Source organism: Salvelinus fontinalis, chromosome 18 (assembly GCF_029448725.1).
Source record: "Salvelinus fontinalis isolate EN_2023a chromosome 18, ASM2944872v1, whole genome shotgun sequence".
In the NCBI taxonomy this organism is placed as follows: Eukaryota; Metazoa; Chordata; class Actinopteri; order Salmoniformes; family Salmonidae; genus Salvelinus; species Salvelinus fontinalis.
In genome coordinates, this window is record NC_074682.1 from 40,106,631 (window position 1) to 40,124,937 (window position 18,307).

At 42.0% G+C, this 18,307-nt stretch overlaps 1 protein-coding gene across 2 annotated transcripts; it reads left to right on the forward strand.

The window, feature by feature from the left end:
* Positions 1-3,613: 3,613 nt before the first annotated feature.
* LOC129815494 (GATA-binding factor 2-like) lies at positions 3,614-16,190 on the forward strand. 2 transcript variants are annotated; one of them, XM_055869375.1, is made up of 6 exons: positions 3,614-4,047; positions 4,612-4,988; positions 5,534-6,124; positions 10,099-10,244; positions 13,391-13,516; positions 14,094-16,190. In XM_055869375.1, the coding sequence occupies exons 2-6, from the start codon at positions 4,757-4,759 to the stop codon at positions 14,379-14,381; spliced, it is 1,383 nt and encodes a 460-aa protein (XP_055725350.1). In that variant the 5' UTR covers positions 3,614-4,047; positions 4,612-4,756; the 3' UTR covers positions 14,382-16,190. The 2 variants fall into 2 exon arrangements, with proteins under 2 accessions (XP_055725350.1, XP_055725349.1); XM_055869374.1 differs by lacking the exon at positions 3,614-4,047 and having other exon boundaries at positions 4,054-4,988.
* The last annotated feature ends 2,117 nt before the right edge of the window (positions 16,191-18,307 follow it).

The following is an 18,307-nucleotide window of genomic DNA, read 5'->3' on the forward strand; positions in this document are numbered from 1 at the left end:
GAGAAAATGCCTTCAGAGCGTCTCAGAGTTCTGGAACCATCGTGATGAACTATCATAGATCAACGGAATAATTTTCAAAGGAGAGAAAATCATTATTCCTACCAGTCTCAGAGAAGAGATTTTGACAAAGATCCATGCTGGACACATGGGCATGGAAAAGTGCAAACAGAGAGCACGGGACATTTTGTTTTGGCCCGGAATGTGCAAACAAATAGAGGACATTGTTGGTAAATGTGCCATATGTCGTGAACGACGCCCCACAAACACCAACGAGCCAATGTTACCTCACTGTATCCCAGACCGACCCTGGCAGGTCGTGGCAACCGATCTGTTCACCTGGAACAACGAGGACTACATCGTAACAGTGGACTACTACAGCAGATACTTCGAACTCGACAAGCTTCACAGTACCACATCTGCAGCTGTGATACACATGCTGAAAGCAGCCTTTGCCAGGCATGGCATTGTAGAGACTTTAATATCTGACAATGGGCCCTGTTACAAATCAAATGAGTTTGAATCCTTCACAATAGCATGGGAGTTTACACATGTCACCACAAGCCCACATTACCCTCAAAGTAATGGCCTTGCTGAAAAATCAGTGCAGATTGCTAAATCACTCATGGACAAAGCAAAAGCAGACAAGAGAGACCCCTACCTCAGTCTCCTTGAATACCGCAACACTCCAGTTAACAACTTCAAATCACCAGCCCAGCTGTTGATGAGCCGCAGACTTTGCTCAATCCTTCCCAGCACCAACCAGCAGCTGCAACCTGAGGTCGTCAGCTACAAGGAAATGCATGAAAACGTGCACAGAGACAACAACAACAAAAGCGATACTACGACAGGTCAGCTAGACCACTGCCACCACTGATCGACGGAGAGTCTGTTAGAATCCAGGAGCATGGCCTCTGGAAGCCAGCAGTCGTCATCCAGCCAGCTGACACTGAACGTTCATATCATGTCTGCACCGCAGAAGGAGCGGTGTACCGCCGCAATCGCCGTCACCTACTGAACACAAAAGAACAACACACTGATGAGATGAACTGTTCCCCTGAAAGAGAACGTGATGGACTAAACACACACACAGCACAACATACACCATACTTACCTGCAACACCACAAGATCTGTTGACTGACACAGAAGCATGCTCAGCATCATATCGCACAAGGTCAGGAAGAGAGGTCAAGCCCAGAGCTGTCCTAGACCTGTGAAATGTCAAAGGGTGTAGGTGGATCGCTGCCCTTAAAGAGTTCCAGACTGTAAACTTGTTATTGAAAGTTCACTTGAAATGCTTTGGTATTGTATTTGTTTGAAATGTTAAGATGTATTTCTACTGTGAAAGCTGAGTTGCTGAGAATCCCTTGTTCGAAAAGTAAAAGTATGTTGGATCATTGTTCAGAGTATATGTTGATTCAGTTGGTGTAGTATGCAATATAAATGGTTACTTACCTTGAGTTCAAACTGCAGAGCATGTTTTCAAAAGAAACGCTTAGAATATGTAAAAAAAAAAAAATTAAAAGAAGGGGGATGTAATATTCATATTTGTAAACATACTGAATTATAATTGGATGCATTTTACCGCCGTATCATACTGTGCTATGATTGGTTAAGACCACCCAGATGGTTAGGTCATGGTCAGTTGATCATGGTTGGAGATAGTGAACATGCAAGTTATAGCTAGCTAATAAAGAGCTACGTTAAGAAATATCCTGTAGTACTGCATTTTATTATTTTGTACAAAGCGTGCAAAACAAGACAGCGACATTTGCTAATTATCAGTGTGATTACTCCTGCTCTGAATGCCTTTTTTGTTTACCTAAGGTACCTATCCCATCTTTACGAAGATCCTTTGCTATATACGTATAGCACAGAGCACAGTGGGAAAATAACTATTGTCTAGTAGCTTAGTGACAATGTCATCAAAATAGTAGGCCTTATGTCTCAGAACATACACACATACTCTGGCCTTAGGCTAATCAACTTATTTACATTGCCTGCTACTTATAACATTGTAATAACTGGTAGAGAAGGAACTGATGATAGCACTTTGACCTCCATCCAATCAAGAATGATGTGCACAGCAAGAGTGCATTAAACAGATATTTTTCAGCTACGTGGTGCTCCCCCAGGCTGTGTCCACTCCTTAGTCCATCAGACTGCAGTTCTCCGCTTTATTGATTGCGTTTCAAATTAGACCCAAAGTGTTCTCTGGGGTCAAATCAAATCCCTAGTCGGGCTAATGTGACCAAATCTCGGTTTCGCTGTCTTCTGTCGTCACTGGATCTATGTAGACACATTTCAAAACCACATCAAAGGTCAAAAGACTGTACTTTATTCATTATTAATGCCACTATAGTGAATATCTATTGCAGTCCTCCCAATTGAGAGTGTCTTTGAATGTGTTCCTCGAGTTCATCCTTTGGGACGTAAGCAGATCTCGTGCTCCCCCATCTCCCTACTTTAACTATTATTAAAAGTTAATTTCCTAATGATTCTTTTTTCCTCCTCTAAATTGCGGTGACGTCAGGGAGTGGCGTCAGATAGGCGGCTAGTCGAGCTCCCTCGTCACAAAGTTCCCTGTCATTCATATTCACTCTCCCGCCTTGCTCTGCTATAGACTGCACACACCGCTGGATTTTAGTCCGGACAAGCAGGGTTAGTCACTGAATGATTCACTGTTATTAAGTGTTTCTGCAGGACGCAAAGCGACCAGGGAGTGGCGATAGGCAGCCTATTACAAATCTATTTGGAGGAGCTATGACACATATTACATACCAGCTGCATGTGCTACCCCGACTCCAAAATCAAACAGTTTCTCAACAAACATGCATCATTCTGTCATGTGAGTACTCAGGTTAAATAGGTGCGACAACATTTTTGTAAAGCTTTACCCGCAGGATAACGAACGAGGATACTCCTCTCTCACAGCCATCACAGACCGGTGGCGACACTGTGTCTTTGCGCCCGTGGCTGAGCTGCTGGGTTCTTTGGAGTAGTTTTTATTGTGACCACATAGCCTACTGAACAAACCCCATTTAGTGGCCCTCTATGGCTGTGGACCTCTATGGCTGGTACTTACCCCCTGTGCTCTGCTGACCCGCCAGTCAAAGGAAGCATTAAGATGTAAAGCAGCGTGTGATCGCCCCTGATTCACAAACAAAAAACATGTTTATGACATTACTGGAAATTAAAGACAATTAGGCAAAGACTAAAGACAGACAGGCATCCACAGACGTCACACTGGCCTACACCAAAGCGTCACTGTCCGAAAAGCTATCTAATTTGCGTAATTCATAGAATGAACAACATTAATAAAAATGTACATTGGAGTAGCCCATACTATTTGTATTATTACGCACTTTTACGCATGTGATTACAAATCTGGCACATAGTTTAATTTAGCCTAAATACAAAATAGAAATATTCATGAGTAACCTATTTATGGAAATAACTTTTTTTATTAAAATATATAGTGATCATTACACTTGGCATCAACAAATACATTTCTCCCCGTTGAGAAAGCATTGATGTCTGGGCGGTAGCCCGAGGCTGCTTCTTTAATAAAGTGATTAATACGCCCTAGGATCCGTGGGATGAGACCAGTAAGGCCTAAACTCAGGGGCCATGGCTGTTTTCTCGCTGGTGCTTGGGCTGGAGAAGGTGAATGGCATGGAGATTCCGCGGAAGGAGTTGCCAGAATCGGGGAAGGCAGAATCCAATTGGATGTTGCAGTGTCAACGCTAAATCTAAGACCCTGCCCTTGCACATATGATATTGAATTCAATGGCGCCAGTGCTGACAGTTAGTTCAGCTGTATGTTGCTAAAGCTCTATCCGTCTTCAACTGAGTTTACCCAGACGATAACCCTAAACCAAAACCAAGGAAAACAGACCAAAACCAAGGAAAACAGACCAAAGATATTTTGCCAAAGATATTCCGCATAAATTGAGTCAATACAGGAAAGGAAAATACATTTGGTAACTGAATGAAAAGTATCTCAAAGGGGCTTGAAAACGGAATAACCAAAACCTGAGAAAGACAAGGTATTTACATTAAATCTATATTGTTTATTTTCCAAATTGTGTGTGAAAATATATGACTTCTTACTCTGTAAGAATGTTAACTGTTTGTTCTGAGTGGGCTACTGACGATTATTAGTTTACGAGCTAGCATATGACGTGTAGGCATGGGTTCAAAAGTGTAGCCTACTTATCTGCGCGCGTAACGGTGAGGATGGGTCGGTGATTTCAGGTTCCTCGGAATGGGAGTGGTTGGGGACGAGTGACTCGATGTCTTTATCTTATGTTGCGTATTCACATGCATCACTTACAAAACGCACCTAAAAAGGAGCAGCCTTCCCGAGTTCTTCTCTTAGGACTAGACGACCACACAGAGATAACCACGCGACACCCTGTAAATGCCTCTGAAATATTAACATCCTATTTTTGGTCGTATTACAGTTATAAGTCCAGTTTTAAACACGACTCGATGCATGTTGATGAAGGAGAGTGACAAGAGGAACTCATCGGACTACGAGTGAGGACCGACGTATTGGAGATTGACTAGCGCAACTTCTTAACAAATTTATGTTTTGTTTTCCACAATAGGGCATTTTTATCAGGAGAGGGAGACGCGTTTTTTTTTAAAGATAAAGCGAAGAGAGGACGGTTCAGGAACACACTGTCCTCTCCCTTGAGAGGCTCCTCTTCTCTTTTCAACCTGTTTGCCCCACACGGAAAGACTCACGCAGACATGGATGTAGGGGCTGATCCGTCTCGGTGGATGCACCACCATGCCGTACTAAACGGCCAACACCCGGACTCGCACCACCCCGGTCTTTCGCACAACTACATGGAACCCACCGCACAACTTCTGCCTCCGGACGAGGTGGATGTTTTCTTTAACCATCTTGACTCGCAGGGAAACCCGTACTACCACAACTCCGCTCATGCGCGGGCCAGAGTGTCCTACAGCCAAGCTCACGGTAAGACCTCAATTCACTTTGCTAAGTGACTTACATTTCAGGATAAAGCGGGAATTATTGTGGGCCTATATTCATTGAATATTTTCTTCAAAATTGTCAGAGCGGATTGGAGCCTATATTTCTAAAATCAATAAAACAATCTTAAAGGCTTCTTCTGCAAAATAGGTCCTGCATGTTCCAATGCACTTACTGGACCAGGCATCTTTATTTGTCATTGACTATAAAAATAAATAAAACACACGATGACCCAACACCAGAACAAACATTTCTGGGGTTATCATTTCACTGTTTTTGTCTGAATACCTGCGAACTGTGTATTTTGTGCCCTCACGAATCGAATAATACCCTTTACGCATAATGAGGGATTATTGTCCCATTATTGTCACCTTGCATCAACAGGTGTAGGACTGGTGTCCCAACTTTCTCTAATCCTATGACATCACATCATCATGAGGGCAATGAGAGTTGTAATGGCCATATAATTAGTATGTTTGTGTAGGCCTATGTATTCGATCTAAAAACATATTGTTCTTCTCTTCTTACAGCTCGCCTAGCTGGGGGTCAGGTCTGCCGGCCACATCTCATCCATAGCCCGGGAATTTCATGGCTAGAGCCGGGCAAAGCAGCCCTCTCAGCGGCCCACCATCACAACGCATGGGCGGTCAGTCACTTCAGCAAGACCGGGCTGCATTCCTCAGGCTCTGGGGCTTCAGGCGGCCTATATCCCTGCAGCAGCAACGCCAGCACGGCCTCCGCCTCCTCGTTAACGCCCGCATCCCATTCGAGTCCACATCTCTACAGTTTCCCCCCTACCCCGCCGAAAGACGTCTCCCCAGACCCCGGGGCCGCCTCTCCCTTGTCCTCTACCCCGAGAATGGACGAGAAGGAGTCTATCAAGTACCAAATGTCCCTTTCTGACGGCATGAAGATGGAGGGTTCCAGTCCTCTCCGAAGCAGCCTGGCATCAATGAGCGCCCAGACCCCCTCCACGCACCACCCCATACCGACCTACCCCACGTACTCTCTCCCAGCAGCGCATGACTACGGGGGCAGTCTGTTCCACCCTGGCAGCCTACTCGGAGGATCGTCCTCCAGCTTCACCCCGAAATGTAAAAGCAAAACTCGGTCGTGCTCAGGTGAGTCTCTTCTCATCTCGAAAATGTGGCATTTCAAATGTTTGTACTACATAATAAAATTATGATGACATAGCCTAATGATGATGGCATTACTTTATGTATTATTATTATTATCATCATTATTAATATTATTATTATTATGACAGAACACACCGAAATTACTTTATTGGACTAGTTTTATACGCTAGGTATATTTAGGCTGTTTTAGAATTATCACAGGTTTGTTGTATCTAACACCATAATTGAGTTAAAAAACAAATAGCATATCTTTAAACAAGAATAATATGAAATATTTGTCCCGTGCAATGTTTAGAAAGTGTATCGAATTATTGTCACTGATAGCGAACTGGAACACCGTTTAAACTAAAAACAGAAACTAAGGCACATTTTAGACCAAAGCTACTTATGTAGGTATACATATATATAGCCCATAAAAAAAAATATATATAATAGTTAGCCTAGAATTAATATATTATTGTATATAATAATCGATATATTAACGCCTATGTTTATTTTACATGCATGATAGCATTTCCCCTAATATACTGTTCTATAAGACTGGTCCTTTGTGACAAATAATTATGAATAAAACGTCTTTGTCATTTTCAAAACCTCCAGTTTTATGCAATTTGATTTACTCGGTTAGCCAACTTTCCATTAACGTCCTTAGAAAAGGGTGACAATATCATCACAAAAAGCCTCGACGTGTGGTTTGAAGAAGATAATTGGGATGAGGTTACATCTTATCTGGGTGCATGTTGTTAGCAACTCCTTTCATAGCTGTTTTCACACACACCGGTTTCTTTCGTCGCCAAAAGTAAACACAATCCGCTTCAAATAACCAGTAGGAAGCTGTAGGCCTCTACACACATACACATAAAGCAGTGTCACATATCCACATAATAGTAATCCTGTATGTGAATTGCTTTGCATAGCCTATTGATGAAGAATGGCATCTCAATCTTTTCATCCCCATGAGGACAAAAGCAGATATTATGGTTAACTATAAGAAATAGACTAATTACATATAAAAAGGCCATCTATAACTGTTTATTTTTTATGGGAGGGACAGATACAACAATAAGAGGTGGTGTGAGGTTATGATATACAGTGTCTTCTTCGTCGATTTTGTCTGGCCTTATTTATGCAGCCACGTTTTTAATCAGTAGGCCTACTCCCTATGGGCCTACCGTTTCCTCTTTATTAGGCCAATTGATCATATCAAATCTGCATATTTTTGAATAATACAAATCGGTAATATCAACAGATGTAATATAATTATAATGATGGGCTTCGTTTAATAATGATAAGAAACCTTGCTTATTGTAAGCTGTGAAGACACAACTTTCCCAGTGTCCCAGTGACACAACTTTGCCAGTGTCCCAGGTCTGAGAAATGTAGGGCCTAGCCCCAGAGGAATAATTTGCTTAGGCCTATTTGGTTGGAAGGAACAGGTAAAGCATACTGCCACGCCACGAGCACTGCCCCGCACACACCCAAGACCTGTCGTTCGGCTGAGCGCGGGCGCGCTTTGGCTGACACGTTTATTATCCTCTTTTTTAAACCGCGACTCAATTACGCTCGAGCTGGCTTGCCCTTGAGAATGACAAACTAGTTACAGCCACGGAGAAGTGAAACGAAGATCTGCTAGAGCATATAGCCAAAACGAGACATTTCTTTGTTCCATAATATAGCATTCATTTGGCAACCATAGCCTGAGCTGATTGCCTTGAAGCAGCCCCCTATCTTATAAACCGTCTCCCTTATACTGAGCACCAGTATTCATCTGTTCGAGAAAGAAACCACCAACAAAAAAACGAATTGACCATATTTCATAAATAGGGATTAGATGTCTCAACATAAACCCCAAGAGTATTCTTAAAAATACAAATAAAAACATCTGTCACAGTGGTATTATGGTCATTCTCAGACAAAGACACAACTTCCATCAGGAAGACCCAGCTAGGTGTTTGGTAGTGAATACTCCTCCCTGATAGATTTGTGTGTTAGGGGCACTCCCTGACATCATACAGGAATAGTCTGTCCTGTTTCTAGGAGCCTATCCCTGTGAGGATGTCCATTACTGGTGGCTTGCAGGGCCATAGAACACTATAGTGTCACACTATTATGGTGAAGTCCCTGATCATGCATTCCTTAGAGGTACTTCCTGTTTGACTAACCCTAATTCAGGCCCCTCTCCTCTCAGTCTCCCCATTTTTTTCTCTCCCTCCTTCTCTCTCTCTTCTCTTCTCTGGCTGTCCATACCCAGCATTATCTGGAACCACCAACAGAGGCAAAGGCCCACAAGCACACTAGTATTACCTCTACTAATCTAGACTGAGAATCTGATCCACATCCTAAGCAGCACAAACATGTAAAAATGGTTCCCTCAAAAAAAATTATCTTGAGCAAATTTCAGGTCTGCTTAGTGCAATCTTTGTGAAACATTGTGAACACTGTGACAATTCTGTGCAACTTCTGCTGCACGTTTACTGTGAACACTGAGGCTGTACCTGCTTTAAGTTACAGTTTTAACAGTGGCCAAGTAGGCTACTGTGGCTATTTGATCATAATGTAGGCCTACCAGAGTGACCAAACATCAAAAACAATGGAGAGAAATGCATCCCATAACATTTTAACATGGAAATATCATTCAGCATACAGTAGCAGGCAATGTGGGGTGGTCAATATAGGCCAACATTCCATGAGACTATTTAAAAAAAACATGCAGGGTTTGACATTAACCTGTTTATCCACTTGTCCTTCAGACAAGGAGGTGACTGAAAATGTTGTGTTGTTTGATGGAAGAAACCACTTTACAAAATAACATTCATTATTATTCCCATACCATTATTCCAGAAATTATGCTACCATCTGCCTATTGGCTACTTAGCTTCTTCAAGACAACTGAAAATACAACACTGTTCCTTTAAGACATAAAAAAAATCTCTTTACCTGACTTGCTTTTCAAAGATGTCTCGAAATGCACACATTTTGTGCTCTTGTAGGAAGCAACCACTCCCCCATTGTTATCTAGAAATGAGCTATAACTGGGCTAATAACTCACTAACTAGCAAAGAATATAAACATGCAGCTCATGCATCTACTTGTGACTACTCATATGGCAAACGCAGTTCAGTTCAATGTGAATGGCACAAATCCAAATATGGCAATGGATATTTGCATATAGGCCTATTGCAGCTCTGACTGGTTATGGTACACAGGTCAGTGTAGAGTATGGGCCTGAGTCGTGCTAGTCAATGTAGTAGTATCCTACTCCAATGCGCTCTGCCTACAAGAACATCTCTTGCATAGTTTGTTTTGTTTCAGTATGTTACATTGGAAGTGGCTAATATTGCGTTGATTCGAGCACAATTTCCACCTTAGAGTGGAACGTTGTTAGAGTAATTTAAAGGGGAAAACTCTAGAAAGTTGAGTGAAGTTTAATCTTGTGCTTCTCTGCACGTGCTGATATTTCTTCTGCACGGCAGTTCAAGGGGAGCTGTGCTCCCACGCACAGTTTAGTGGGCACATTGATTGCAATCACAGCAAAATGAACAGAAACGTAAGAGATAGCCTGCATTTTATTGTGGGTGTATGCGTCCCAGCTGACCGAAAACTGACAGGGAGGAACTTAACCAGATCAAACAGAACAAAGCCTTTTGTTATTCCAAGAGTCTGCAGAGGGTTAAACACACACTTTCTCGCTCTCACACAAACTTCACACAAAAAACACTCAGCTTTCTCATACTAGAGAGTAGAACTTAGTAACTAAAATTAATTCTCAAAACGTTCCCATGCTTTGGTGAACCTAGTATAAAAATATGCAGTCCAGACTAACTTACATGACATTTTTCTAAATTGTAAATTTCGCTGCTACAGGTTACAGAGTTTTTGTGTATGATAAATGTCAGAGTTGACAGGTTAATTTTATAAATGTCCCTGTGCTCTCCCTCCACCTGCATGCTGCTCAGAGGGGCGTGAGTGTGTCAACTGTGGAGCCACCTCTACCCCACTGTGGCGAAGGGATGGTACAGGCCACTACCTGTGTAACGCCTGTGGCCTGTACCACAAGATGAACGGTCAGAACCGACCCCTCATCAAGCCCAAACGTAGACTGGTGAGTACCACGGACCCCCCCCCCCCCCCCCCCCCCCCCCAACACATGCACACACGCAGATCATGAAGTTAAGCGGTAAATAAGAGCACAAGGTGGGGGGGGGGGGGGGGGCTTAGGGCAAAAGGGCACAATTCCAGGAAAGTTATATTTTCCCAATCAGTTTCCGGGAATTGTGTTTCCCACTCACCCCTGTGCTCCTATACACAGGCTGTTAGCGGAGTGCAGCTAACTTTGTTGTTTCTGCTATCATTATTGCTGCTACTTCTGATACTGTTACTGATATCAGGGCCAGTGCAGGCCTCTCTCTAGTCAGACAGCAGTTCAATGGACTATGTAAATGTTGTAATTACTGAAAACCGCCGTTTTAGACTTAATGTGCTGTAACTCCATTGATTGCATTTTTTAAAAATGTGTTGGGTTAAAATTAAAATCTTTTTTTTTTTTTTTACATGTTACAGTAAAGTCTGAGCTAACCAGACTTTAAAGCACCTGGTCTCAACAATAACATATGCGCAATGAAGAATGCACATATATGAAACTCTGCGATCATATCATTGATATGATGACCCAATGAGATGTAGAAACCAGAAGATATAAATAAGAACAGAACATCAGTTGTGATTTAGATAATATTATATTGCATGATGGCCAGTCGGATTTGCATCAAATACAAAAAGCAAAGAAATACCTTTCTCCATGGCCTGTTGAAAGATAAATGAGGACCCAAAAAATTATATGCATAAATTACAAAATAACTATATTGAAGATATGATCTGAATATTTCCTGTATTTATAACATTTTGAATAGCCCACAGCTACTGTGTGCGGGCGTAAACCTATTTGCATGTAGACTAATAAATCAATAGCATAATAATCAGAAGAATAAGAATGATAGAAATAATGTCAAATAGCATATAATAATAACAATGAAAGTATTTCACTGAGCTATAATTTCACTAGGCCCATAACCTCTCGATAATTGATTTATTCTGGCAACTCGTGGTTGATTTTTGCAAGAGCATTTTTTCCACGCCCCTCTTGAATAAATTGTGGTTTTGCAGAAATAGAGAAATTACTATAAAACAAACTGAGCCATTATAAGTGTGAGATCCATCAATAGAAATGAAATACCTATGTTTTATAATTTCTGGTAATTCATATTTGAAATGTGGATGTATGCCTAATTCGGGTATGCCTATTTAAATTATTTACGAATTGGTTCCCAAATGTCTCAGGATGCATAATAGGATTATTAATATATTAATCAAAGGCTACGGATACTAGTATTGAAACGCATTTATAGTTGAGACACACATAGGTTATTTAGCACTACATACAGTATTTCATGTCGACTGCGTTTTTTTAAGGACCATCCTAAAGATCATATAATCCTGTGAGCATCTTAATAAGAGAATGGTCGTTTTCACAAGGTCTCTGCCGACGGCACTGAGCCAGCCAATGCTGGCTATACAAAAGGCACCACCGCCGAGACTATTTAGAGACCAATTTTTAGATAATTTTGAAACATTTGAACACTATCGTGACTTGAGCTGCTTAACATTGTAAGCATCAACGCCACAGGCCTAGGCTATGAATATTTGTGCCTTGAGAAATAATAGAAGTCAAAAGGATATCCCTGGACCAGAATCAATATAGCCTAAACGTGCATGAAAAGCATAAAAACGTTTAATAATTGTCACTTTTGGCCTAATGACTGAAAAATCCATTCCATTTTTTTCTCCATACGAGTCAGTGCCTGGTGAGTTTGTAGATACTTTTCTGCTCGCGTGTTTTCAGTGCTCGCGCAGGGGCCTTCCAGTTGTTTCCTATATCCGGATATCTGCGGGTACGGATAAGGAAGCGGGGCCAGCGCATGTTTCCGTCCGTGGCGCGCTAACTACACATACTTTTCTATAGCAGTGGTCAAGCCGGTCAGTCCTCGTCTCATAGCATACAGTAAAGCGGACTGGCACAACAGTTCAGGCCCGGTTATGTGCACACAAAAAAAAGCGAGGGCTATCGAGATGCAAGTAGGGCGCACGGGGAGATGAAATACATGGATTTATGCCCTGCTGTCTGTCGGGCTCGAGCCTAGACTTATTTACTTGGAGAGATGTTTATTTAGGGCCAGGTTTGCACAAATTGGGGCGTTTCTATTTGACTTAATAGAGGTAATTTGCACTAATCCATGTTTTAAGATTATCCGTAGCTGTATAGAGCCATGCACTATTCTGACTGAGGGTTCAGATTATCATATTTAGCTATAGGGGTATACTTGTAAATGTCTCATATTATTAAGTGTGAAGAAACCATGTGTAATAGCAGGGGATCGCACAGGCAGCCCGGACACTGGAGGGCCTATAGCCCCCCTCGCTACCTAATCTCCATTCAATAGCGATGCTTTGCATCTGAGAGGAAGTTCTTTGATAGTCAGTGTTCATCACTACTGTGTCTGTGAAATGAAAACGATTTCTCATGCTGGGAAAAAACTGTAGCCTATATAGACAACCCATTACTTTCTTATATGATCTATTCAGCATTACTTTTATAGTAACACATTGTTTATTATAGGTTAATACTATCTAGCCAACATTCGGAGCGCACAGCGCTTCACACTGTTTTAGTGAAAGAGAGATGCGTGCTGGCAGCTAAAAATAAATAACACATTTCGATCATGGATAATTACACAAAATAGTCCTGTCATTATCTTTTTCGGAAAATGATCCATATCTGTTAAGATACTCGTTTTGTGGGAATACTCGGCACACTCCTTGTTAATAGAGACCAATTAATTCACACATTAACAACTATTTAGTGTTTTGATAAATATTCTGTCTGGGAATGTAAAGACCTGACACATTTTTATTGCGTACTTCATTCAGTATTTCATAGCATTACAATAAACTATCAAACTGTTACGCAATATGAATAAATTACTGAAATTATATGCAAATCTATAACTATAATGAACAACTTTGATCTAAAACAGCATGGAATATTACATGTCCTCTCCGCTCCTGGCAGCCAATATGCAAATACTATCTACACACCTTCCAGCTCTAAAGTAATTCCCAACCTATTCTTTCATGTGTTATGTCTCTGTGCAGTTGTGGTCTAATAAATGCTTTCTTCATGTTTCCATCCAGTCTGCGGCCAGACGAGCCGGCACCTGTTGTGCTAACTGTCAGACCACCACCACCACACTGTGGAGGCGCAACGGCAATGGAGACCCCGTGTGCAACGCCTGCGGCCTGTACTACAAGCTGCACAACGTAAGTCTTTCACCGCTAACCACCGGGCCTGACCGACCACCAGCCCTACCCACACTCAGCCAGCCAGGTCAAGTATATGGACAGGTTACATTGATTAGAACAGCATAAGAAAGAGGGATCGGGAAGGAGGGAGGGAGACAGAGCTTGGCCCCTCAGACACACTGGGCCCGTTGGTGTTTTCTTTCTTTTCTTTTTATTGTTTCCATGGTAGGCGTCATCCCCTTGAGACTCACAATGGTGGGACTGTTATTTTGTCAGACCAACTGCGTCTGTTCAAATGAGGCACAACTGTTCAATGTTCAGCCTTGGTGTATTGCCATGTATTAAATTGAATATGGCCTAGTTTTAGGGAATAAGCTGCATACTGTTTCTGCATGTTATTTTTATAGTATTTTTTTAAAGAAAAATCGTCAAATGAGTGTGTCTAGAGTAATAAATAATATGGTTTTCAGATAATATACAGTACGTTATTTCTGCACACACTCCATTAAGCTCAAACATATTGAGTTGATTAAAAACCCTTACCACCATCTCAACCCGGTCACTCATCTCTCCCTCCAACCCCGTCTCCCTACAGGTAAACCGGCCTTTGACCATGAAGAAGGAAGGCATCCAGACACGCAACCGCAAAATGTCCAACAAGTCCAAGAAGGGCAGGCGGGGCGGTGATGGTTATGAGGAGCTGTCCAAGTGTATGCACGACAAGTCTTCTCCTTTTAGTGCTGCCTCCCTGGCCGGACACATGACCCACATGGGCCACCTGCCACCCTTCAGCCACTCCGGACACATGTTGCCCACCCCCACACCCATACACCCCTCCTTCGGCCACCCCCACCACTCCAACATGGTCACAGCCATGGGCTGAGCTGAGGAGGACAGGGAGGACAGGGGAAGTCAAGGTTGTTCAGGTTTCTAATCGGGGTTGAGAGTCAGATAGGCCTCTGGCTTGAGGACAATGTATAAAATGTTAAAGACATGCATTTGGTGTGTCTGTGTTGATTGTCTTGTTGTATTCATGCATTCCACATTGCGCCACAATATTGTTTTGAATGTTCGTTTTAGGACTATGCCCAACTGAGCATACTACTCAATGCATCCTCATTGGGAGTTGATGAAGATTTGGTTTATAGTGCATTACTGTGGCTTGAAAACACAATGACTTCTAAAGAAGGCAAATAATTAGTAGGAAAACGTTTTGTCATCATTTTGATGTCGCGAGATTGACTTTAGAGTATAACGCTAGCTAGCTAGCTAAGATTGAGGGGAGACTTTCAGATTTTAGCTAGCTAACGTTAGCATTGCTAGCTATTTTTTACAAACTTTGCTAGCTAATTACAACATTGACATCTGTCTAAAGTACATTTGATAACATGATGATGATGGCAAAGTTGTTTTCTACTAAATATGTGAATACCTTAGCAATGTCATTATATTCCCAAGCCCCTATAGTGTAATTTAGACAAAAAAATCATTAGCCCCTGTTCTACATTTAAGCATCAATATGGCTGTGGCGTCTGTAGATTGTTGATAACAATGGCAGTGTGTGACGGAGTGACTGAGGTGCAATCTATGAATAGAGAGGCTGTAAAGGGTCCAGGGGGTATATGGGGAACCAGGCAGCATCCACAGCATCCACTGATGGGTGGATGGGAGGCGGTCATTTTCCTTTCTATTAGGTACCCGCTTAGACCAGATATAGACTACACCTACACCCATCCCCATGCATATACCGTCTCCCACCTCTCTCCCGTCCTGTTGCAGTGGTACTGTATGTGCCGAGCAGGTCTCTAGTAACTGTGAATAATGTAAATGTGTGATATACTGGGGTGGTGAAGACAGAGCAATTCCCTTCACACTGTTTAATAAATATATGCTGGATTTCTGCTCAATGACTTCTACTATTTTTAATGGACATTACAATGAAAAAAATAAACAAGCAAAGAAAAAAAGTTTATAAAGCTTAATTTGAAACAGTTTATTATTGTTTTTTATTATTGTCATTCAGATAATTTATTTTTATTTTTTCCTTTTTCTTTCACCTGAAATATTATGGATATTGTGATCACCATTTCTATCGTTATGAATATATTTTTTAGCTGAAGCGCTTTCTCTGAGCTGTTAAACATTTTCCTCTTCATGAAAATAAAGAAATCAAGTTTAATTCGGCCAATTACTCCCTCTTTAAATGATCCCCACAGGGCTGTGTGTTAAAACCCTTCAGCAAGGAGACAGAGAGAGATACACAGAGCATAGAAATAGATTGAATAAAACAGATACCCTTGCCATTTCAGCTGCCATATTAAATACGTCGTACAGAAACTGACGCTGTTGTTGGAATAATAATGTAATTTACACGTTAACATGAAGCAACAATCTGATCTATCAATCCTATTTCTATGTTTGGGACAGCCTTATTGACCCCTGTCTTGTTCTATGTTACCTAGACTTCTCCTGTTTTGTCAGCTTTGCCATGGTGATGGGCAGTAGCCTGTACCTCTCTGTATCTCTGTGGTGTGTGTCTCTGTGTCACAGCACAGCTTTGATTTGCTTCCACTCAACCTAACAGATAGAAAACCACAGACGTGCTCACTATTACCCATTCAAAACAATTATAACCTGACAATCTGGATGCCATTGCATACTGATGATAATAAAGAAACCTTGTAAAAATGAATGAGACTTCTATGAGACTTCTTTTCCCCGTGAGAGATTCAGGACTCAACACACGCACGCATGCACACACACACACACATGCGTGCACACACACACACACCTTATACTGTAGCATACACTGTGGATGGGAATGGGAGAGGAATTATAACACTAGCAACATGTCACTGCAGTATGGGATATATACTGAACAAAAATATAAACGCAACATGCAACAATTTCAAAGATTTTACTGAGTTACAGTTTATATAAGAAATCAGTCAATTTAAACAAATTAATTAGGCCCTAATCTATGGATTTCACATGACTGGGAATACAGATATGCATCTGTTGGTCACAGATACCTAAAAAAAAAGGTAGGGACGTGGATCAGAAAACCAGTCAGTATCTGGTGTGACCACCATTTGCCTCATGCAGCATAACACATCTCCTTCACATTGAGTTGATCAGGCTGTTGATTGTGGCCTGTGGAATGTTGTCCCACTCCTCTTCAATGGCAGAGCGAAGTTGCTGGATATTGTCAGAAACTGAAACATGCTGTCGTACACGTCGATCCAGAGCATCCAAAACATGCTCAATGGGTGACATGTCTGACATTTTTTCAGCTTTCAGGATCTGTGTACAGAGCCTTGCAACATGGGGCCGTGCATTATCATGCTGAAACATGAGGTGATGGCGGCAGGTGAATGGCATGACAATGGGCCTCAAGATCTCATTACGGTATCTCTGTCCATTCAAATTGCTATCGATAAAATGCAATTGTTCGTTGTCTGTAGCTTATGTCTGCTCATACCATAACCCCACCATGAGGCACTATGTTCACAACGTTGACATCAGCAAACCGCTTGCCCACACAATGCCTTACACGTGGTCTGTGGTTGTGAGGCCGGTTGGATGTTCTGCCAAATTCTCTAAAACGACGTTGGAGGCAGCTTATGGTAGAGAAATTAACATTAAATGATCTAGCAACAGCTCTGGTGGACATTCCTTCAGTCGGCATGTCAATTGCACGCTCCCTCAAAACTTGAGACATCTGTGACAAGGTTGTGTGACAAAACTGCACATTGTAGAGTGGCTTTTTATTGTACCCAGCTCAAGGTGCACCTGTGTAATGATCATGCTGTTTAATCAGCTTCTTGATATGCCACACCTGTCAGGTGGATGGATTATCTTGGCAAAGGAGAAATGCTTACTAACTCAGATGTAAACCAATTTGTGCACAACATGTGAGAGAAATAAGCTTTTTGTGCATGTGGAACATTTCTGGGATCTTTTATTTCAGCTCATGAAACATGGGACCGATACTTTACATGTTGCGATTACATTTTTGTTCAGTGTACATACTCATTCTCTCTCACAGCTCTTTAAACCTTGCATTAACATGTACATTAATGCCATAAGATCGGATGTGAAAAATCGGGCAAATCCAAAGACCAAACCTGACATAGAAGACCTACCACTGATCTCCTTCTACCTGGATGGATGTATGCAACGTGTCATAACACATGATGCACCCAAAGAGCGTTCTCATGTACCTGCTTGAGATTTCTCTCCAAAGAGAGACACGTTTCTTAGAGAACACTTTGTCCTGATCCTCAGTGGATCATAGTCTCAGCCTACAGTAGTGTTACCTTAACCCTTCCTGGCATCAAATTATATCCATTCTCTAATTGACTTGCTGTGCTCCAAACATTTGGGACACTCATTGTTGACAGAATCGGAGAAGTTTGAACCACATGTTACATCTGCGCTGTTACTCAACCGGCAGCATCTGTTCAGTGAAAAGACTCACTAAACTCACTGTGTAATAAGGGTCCTCTCTGCTCAGACAGTACCATGACGCCATCTTGGCCCTGTTCCTGGGAGTCATGTTGGTTCAGCCTTGCAGTCAACACACAGAAAAATAATGAAAATGTGTCTGTGAGGATGAGGATCCTTATCAAAGCCACATGGGCCACAGATGGATGGGCTACAGGACCAGGTTCTCAGACAGCACACCGCAGGGGTCAACCTGAGTGCGAGCCCCTGAATCTTCCTCCCTCCCTCCCCTCCCAACCTCCTTGACCTCTCACCTTGGAAGCACTTACACTGTCACTCTGCCAGACCCTCCCGCTCTCCACA

What these genes read in the sequence shown, in the direction of transcription:
- LOC129815494 (XM_055869375.1), top strand. Translation starts at nt 4,757, where the DNA reads ATGGATGTAGGGGCTGATCCGTCTCGGTGGATGCACCACCATGCCGTA. An exon ending in TCAAGCCCAAACGTAGACTG is followed by an intron (nt 10,245 to 13,390) that starts GTGAGTACCACG and finishes GTTTCCATCCAG; the next exon opens with TCTGCGGCCAGACGAGCCGG. An exon ending in TGTACTACAAGCTGCACAAC is followed by an intron (nt 13,517 to 14,093) that starts GTAAGTCTTTCA and finishes GTCTCCCTACAG; the next exon opens with GTAAACCGGCCTTTGACCAT.